This window comes from Octodon degus, unplaced genomic scaffold (assembly GCF_000260255.1).
Source record: "Octodon degus isolate 3935 unplaced genomic scaffold, OctDeg1.0 scaffold00021, whole genome shotgun sequence".
Taxonomy (NCBI): Eukaryota; Metazoa; Chordata; class Mammalia; order Rodentia; family Octodontidae; genus Octodon; species Octodon degus.
In genome coordinates this window covers 8559376-8566875 of record NW_004524597.1, presented here as the reverse complement: position 1 = coordinate 8566875, position 7500 = coordinate 8559376, and the positions used below count along the sequence as shown (strand labels likewise).

At 42.9% G+C, this 7500-nt stretch overlaps 1 protein-coding gene across 1 annotated transcript; it reads left to right on the top strand.

Moving 5' to 3' along the window:
* The first annotated feature begins 792 nt into the window (after positions 1-792).
* On the top strand, positions 793-1734 carry LOC101587910 (olfactory receptor 1F1-like). The gene has a single exon (XM_004628091.1). The coding sequence runs from the start codon at positions 793-795 to the stop codon at positions 1732-1734; it is 942 nt and encodes a 313-aa protein (XP_004628148.1).
* Positions 1735-7500: the final 5766 nt, after the last annotated feature.

Here is a 7500-nt window from a genome sequence, read left to right as displayed (position 1 = left end):
TAGACAGCAGCTACAGTATCATCATTACTCTGGGCACACCTACTGTGTGTTCGTGATATGAGCCCCAGGGCAAGGGAGCCAGGAGCGTGTCACATGCCTAGGCTACAGAGGATGAAGCAGGGACATTTTTACCAAAGTAACAGCACTGATGACATTGATGCTCAGTGGTAACTGCTCCCATGTCTGTCACTATGGTAACCATTTTGCCTATGTTCTCTGGTACTCATTATAAACCCTAAAGTATCTATTAATATTATTCTTTCTGTTGTATAACAGCTACTTCTTAAGAATTTAACAGAATGGTAGAAATATAAATTCAAGAAATCCAAAGGCTGATGGATAAAGTCACTGTCTAATCTTTCTGGTGTCCTTTCAGAGTTTTCTTATGATATCCACAAGCAAAGCATCTCAGTTTTCTTTATTTCATTGTATTTTTATTTTCACTTTTGTTTCTGAGGATTGAACAAAAGTCTTCACACGGGGCTACATTCTAAATTTTTGAGAGAGGGTCTCTCAAAGTCACTAAATTGCCCAGGCTGGGTTCTAGCCTCCCAGAGTGCTGGGATTTCAGGTGTGCTCCACCACACCCAGCTCAAACTACCTTCTTTTTCTAATGAAGGAATGGAAGCCCAAAGAATGCCAGCCACAGGTCAAAACACAGGGAGCAAAATTCTACTCGTACCTGAGGCATCATGTCCTGCCACCCTGCAGCCTTAATTGCCTTGTCTTCACCATCACTCCCCAGCTTTGGAATTTATCTGCCTTTGTCCCTGGGCCCAGATTCCCAGCCTCATGGGGGGTCCAAACCAGTCCAGCATCTCGGAGTTCCTCCTGCTGGGCCTCTCCAGGCAGCCCCAACAGCAGCAGCTCCTCTTCCTGCTCTTCCTCACCATGTACCTGGCCACCGTCCTGGGGAACCTGCTCATCGTCCTGGCCATCGGCACCGACTCTCGCCTACACACCCCCATGTACTTCCTCCTCAGCAACCTGTCCTTCGTGGACATCTGCTTCTCCTCTACCACTGTCCCCAAGGTGCTGGCCAATCACATGCTTGGCAGCCAGGCCATCTCCTTCTCTGGCTGTCTCACACAGATGTATTTTGTTTTCATGTTTGTGGATATGGACAATTTCCTCCTGGCTGTGATGGCCTATGACCGCTTTGTTGCCATATGCCACCCTTTACATTACACAACAAAGATGACTCATCAGCTCTGTGTTTGGCTGGTGGCTGGGTCTTGGGTTGTCGCCAACATGAATGTCCTCTTGCACACCCTGCTGATGGCTCGCCTCTCATTCTGTGCGGACAATGTGATCCCCCACTTCTTCTGTGATGTGACCCCCCTCCTGAGGTTCTCCTGCTCAGACACACACCTCAATGAGGTGATGATTCTTACCGAGGGCGCCCTGATCATGATCACCCCATTTGTCTGCATCCTGGCCTCCTACTTGCGCATCACCTGTGCTGTCCTGAGGGTCCCATCCCCCAGGGGGAGGTGGAAAGCCTTCTCCACCTGTGGCTCGCACCTGGCTGTGGTGTCCCTCTTCTATGGCACCATCATTGCTGTGTATTTTAACCCTGTATCCTCTCACTCCACAGAGAAGGACACCGCAGCGACTGTGCTATACACAGTGGTGACCCCCATGCTAAACCCGTGCATCTACAGCCTGAGGAACAGGGACCTGAAAGCGGCTCTGAAAAAAGTGGTGGGCCGGAGAATATTTTTTAGGGGATGAGAGAATCATGACTGAATCTTGTTCTCAAGCTCTTTTTACCAACTCAGTATGATGAAGCAGTAACTTAGCCAATGACAGTGTGGAAACAAACAAGGGGCATTGGTGCCAGCCCAGATGGGTGTAAGACAACTGCGACTCATTTCCCAATGGAATCTGAGTCACCTGCTGTCCTTTGTATATATCATATGAGGAGGCTTTTTGTTTTGTTTTGTTTTGAGACAGAGTCTTGCTGTGTACCCTAGGCTGGTCTTGAACTCACTGTGTAGCCCAGGCTGGCTTCAAAAATCCCAATGATCCTCCTGTCTGGACCTTCCAAGTTCTGGGAATACAGGAGTGTCCTACCATGCTAGTTCAAGACTTCTTTTCAGGGCTGAATTTGGTATTATTTTCTACCCAAATGAGGTTGTTCCTTTTAAATGATCTGTTTGGATAATATATCTAGTATTTGAATACTAGAATCACTCATGAAGCTAGTGTGCAGGCTGCAATACAGAAAAAATACAATTTGATTTGAAAATAAGGTGAATGTTTAAAATTTTAAAAACTTATTACAGTAGAAGACACATTGCAAGAATGCCCCTCAGAATACCCCCCTTTGCTTCACACACTTACCCATTGTTCTCAGCAATGTCTTTTGCTATAATATATTCTTACAGTATCATATATATATATATATATATTTGTATCATGGATAAAACTCAGAACCTTGTGCTTGCCAGGCATGGACTTACGCTGCTGAGCTATTCCCCAAGACCCTGCTATGGTTTTTGATCATGCCTCATAAGTCAGATTCTGCAGGTGATTCTTATATGCAGAAATTAGGATGCAAGACCTACCTCAGATGTCTTGATTTGATTTTTATAATGGTCAATTATAAAACAAAATTAGTCTTTCTCTTTCTTTTCCTTTTCCTTTCCTTTGTTTTCCCTTCCTTCCTTCCTTCCTTCCTTCCTTCCTTCCTTCCTTCCTTCCTTCCTTCCTTCCTTTTTTTTTTTTTTTATGCCAGGGATTGAATCCAGGGCCTCACATACACTGGGCAAGCTCTCTACTACTGGGCTACAGCCCCAGCCTGTTTTAAATTTTTATTCTGATCGGGTCTTGCTAAATCTCCCAGGCAGGCCCCAAATGCATGATCCTCTCTCCCAGTCTCCTGAGTATCTGGGATGACAGGCATGTGCCACAGTGGTCAATACAAAATTATGCCTTGACGCGCATATCAAAGGACACCAGAGTGAGCAATGAGGACCAAAGTGAGAGAGAGCAGCATAGAGGAGGGTGCTGGGTGCCAGGCCCTGGACCAAGAGGCGGGGGACCGTGGAAGTGCGAGCCCCCGAGGAGCTTCCTGGGCCTGCCTGACCTTAGGTTCTGGCCTTTGCTATCGAGAAGTAAATCAGCATTTGCTGTTCCCCCTGCCCACACCAACAGCCCTGCACTCTTCTCTGACTGGCACCTCCACCCACACCTTCAAGAGCCAAGCCAAGTGGTATCTATCTCCTCTGTGATACCTCTGGACCGCTCTCCTGTTCTCACTGCTCTCTTCCTCTTCAACTTAGTCTGTCTTCTCTGCCAAGACCTTGCACAGACTGTGAGACCCCTAGACCCAGATACACAAGGTGTTCATTTTGTATTTCTAAGTGTCTGGCTTTGCTTCTAGATCGAAAGTGATGATCAACTCCCACAAAAGAGAAAAAATTGGGTAAATGAATATTGCATTAACTTTTTATTTTGGCCTTTTTTCCTTTGGAGGAACTTTAACTTTTTTCTTTTTTTAAAAAAAATATCAATTTTGCTATGTGTGGTGGCACATGCCTGCAATCCCAGCACACAGGAGCACTACATAGTCAGTTTAAGTTCAGCTTGGATTACAGAGTGAGACCTTGTCTCAAACAAACAAATAAGCAAACAAAAACAAATGTAGGCATTGTGTGGTAGACCTATAACCCAGCACTTGGGAGGCTGAGGCAGGAGGTTTGCTGTGAGTTTGAGGCCAGCCTGGGCTACATAGTGAATTTAAAGGCAGCCTGGGAACACAGTGAGATTCTAAATCAAAACCAAAAATAAAAATAAAAACAAACAAAGACCAAAGCAAACAAACAAGTAAAAAGAAAAAAAGAGAAAAAACACGGGTGCTCACTTCCTTATATCATTTTTGTTCTTGTTTCCCTATTGACACAGGTAGCCCAAGTAACCTATTTCTCCAGCTTCATCCAAACATTAATGCTTTCTTTCTTTATTTAGTCTTTCTGTCCTTTACTATCAGGGTTCCTCGATTTCCTCTTGGTGTCAGCATGTCAGAACTCAACAGAGTCACTCAGTCCTGCTATACCTGAAGGAGGGAGGGAGCGAGGGAGAGAGGAGGGGCGAGAAAGGGGGGTCTGATGCACTCACTGGCCTGAGCTGCTCACACACAGTGAACCTGCTGACCCTTGGTGGCGGCCTGTTTGCTACAGTACTGGTGCCCATAAGCCATGTCCTCTTGAAGGCCACACTATCAGGTCACAGCTTTCTGCAATCAAATCCTCTGCGTTGTTATAATCTAACTCTGGGCCATGATGGGCGGGGGGTACATGCTTCAGAGCTTCCATCCCCCTTCAGTCCAACCAGATCCTCAAGAACGCTCTGGTTCAGATTCACCTTTCTTCCTTTGAGATCCCCTCTGAGTCACTGGGGTCTCTTTATGACAGATATCAGTAAAAAAATTTCCCCATAATATAGCTGTGTCTGCAAAATGGAATTCAAATAGGCGGCTATGAAGATTATAACATTCAGAAGCTTATTTTTTTTATTTATTTACTGAATTTGTAGTCTAATAAAATTTTGGTTATTTCCTTTCTATATGTTAATAATAGCTTTTACTCTTTGATTTTTTTTGGATTAGGGAAAGCGTAGGTGTTTGTGAATGTTATATAGTCATCGTGGATTTTTACTGCCTAGTAGCAGAATAATTTTTGTCTGCTTTAATCTTTTTCTACTCTTAAAGCACTCTTTGGTTAATTTTTTTGTTTGTTTGTTTTGAGTCAGAGTCTCACTATGTAGCCCAGCCTGGCCTTCAATGCTCAGTGATCCTCCTGCTTCAGCTTCTCGAGTGCTGGGACTATAAGTGTGTGCTACCACGTCCAGTTGAAATGGCTTGTCTTTCAGTAGCAACAGATAGAAGTTTATAACCCAGTATAATAAAGACTCTTCCTGGTGATATCAGGCCATCTTGCTTATAATTGTAAAAGATTCCACTTCCTGAGCTTCAAGATCCTCCCCTGTAACATGAACTGCATTGTATGTTGATGTCACCTGGCTTTTTTCATGTTGTGTTGTAGAAGTTAGGGCTCAAGGAGCTGGCGAACAGATAAACATGATGTTTTGAGTACTGCTTGTGTAATAGATTGTCCTCTGTTTCCAGTCCAATAGTGTTGTGTTTTCTGCTACCATGAAGCCGGCATGCTCACTTGCCTACTCACAGATGAAGGAAAATCTGAGACTCTAGCTGTGGGTGGTGGTGGTGCATACCCACAATTCCAGCACTCTGGGAGGCTGAGACGGGCGATTGCAAGTTCAAGCCCAGCCAAGCAACCTAGTGAGACACTTTCTCAAAAAAAAAAAAAAAGATGGGCTGGAATAAAGGCCCTGGGTTCAATCCCCAGTGCCACCAATATTAAAGTAAATTGAGGCTTTTTACATTTTTTTTGACAATGATATTTGGGTTTTTATTTTTTATTTATTTATTTATGTGTGTGTGTGTGTGTGTGTGGCCAGCTCAGCCCACCAGGGGGCGGGGCTGGCTGGCATGTGGTGCTGGGGGATTGAACCACGGTCCCTTTGCTTTGCTAAGCTTGTTCTAAGTAGGTGCTTTAGACCACTGAGCCATCTCACCAGCCCTTACCAATGATATTTGGAAGAAATATTTTGGAAAATATAGGAAGTTACAAATAAGAAAGAAAAGAAGAAAAAATGGGGTATACCTATGAATGTCCATTTTGTATCTGTGTATTCAAAGTGGTTGGGATAGATATATAGTTGCATTCTCTTAATGAATAGAATGATTTGTTCTAATGGTGTTTGTAAATAGGATCACAAGTCCGCATCTTGTACAGCAATTAACCACTAAGAAGAATATATGCAGTGTATTATTTGTTGAAACTGTACTCCCGATTTGATTTGAAACTGTCTCATTGCTGTTTATCAATAAAACTTTGAAAAAAAAAGAAAGAAAGAAAAGAATATCTAAAAATGCATTTCTCAGGGAAAACTCTTGTGTATATTCCTTTCCAGTTTTCTTCCTTTACATAAATGTTTTCACTCTACTTATGTTTGGTTTAACATTCACTATGAAGATTTACTTATGGTGGAGCCAGGGAGATAGCTCAGCAGAATATAGCACTTGCCTGGCAAGCACAAGGTCCTGAGTTCAATCCCCGGTTCTGCCAAAAAAAAAAAAAAAGATTTTACTTATGGCATTAAAATGTGTTTCTTTTATTATTATTGATGGTGATGATGATGTGTATGGAATGTGTGTGAATATGAGTAAGAATATATAAGAATATATGTCATCATAGGACATTTTGATGGGAGATAAAAAGCAAAAGATATAACAGAAAATCTTGTTATATCATCTAGATATAAATCTTTCATCACTTTTCTGAATTTACAAAAATTACAGTTAGGGCCAGCCAAATAGCTCAGTGGATTAAAGTGCCTGCAAGCTGGCGTGGGCCCTGGTGGCTGGCCCCGCCCCCAGGGTGCACTGAGATGGCGATTGAGACTGGGTGTGGTGGTGCCCCTGTAATCCCAGCTCTTGGGAGGCTGTACACAGGCGGATCACTGTAAGTCTGATCTAGCAGTGAGACCCTGAACACCCTATAGACCTTTCTATAAAATTTAAAAAAATCAAAGTTATTCTTTATTTCCAATATTTTTGTGTCTTTTTTTTTTTTTTTTTCATTTAACATTTTGGTTGTTTGTAGGACTCTGCCAGAGATGATAAGAAATAAGAGGATATAGGGGAGGGAGAAGCCAAAGTGAGAGCAAAAGGACTGGAAATGACAAAGATCTGCTGCATGCGTCCCATTCCCCAAACAAATATCACTATTATCTATTGCAACATGAGAAACTGGACTCTGTCAACAGCAGGATAGCTAGGCCTTGTCGATGGTCCTGTGAGCTTAACCACCAAGCTGTGCTGAATTTATCATATTATTCACTGAAAAATCATTTAGTGTTAAGAAACAATTTTGCAAACTGTAATTGATATTCTGCAGTTCTTTCCTTCCTGGATGTCCTGTCATTGTCAGTTATTGCAATGAATTGAAAACCTCTTTCAGCTAGAACAAGGGAAGTGACAGGCTCTCCTTAGATACACCTGCTCCCTCCTTTGACACAGAGAAAGAGAGACCAACTGCCACGAGGAACTTTTTCTATTGTTGGGCAATTGCAATGAGATCGATTTTTGGGATGCAGGAGGACAGGTGGTAGCAAGCTGATAAACATTTAAGTTGGTAGCTCTTCAGTAAAGCAGTTTACCCTCCATAAGGCCGGTGGGCCTTAGTCAATCATTTGAAAATACCCACTTCTGCAAGAGGGAATTCAGCCAGAAGGCTGCCTTTGGATTCAAACTGCAGTATCAGCTCTTCCCTGGGTCTCTAGTCTGCTGATTGACTTGGCAGATTTTGGACTTGCCAAGCTTCTGCAATTACATGTGCAAATTCTTTTCTTTCTTTCTTTCTTTCTTTCTTTCTTTCTTTCTTTCTTTCTTTCTTTCTTTCTTTCTTTCTT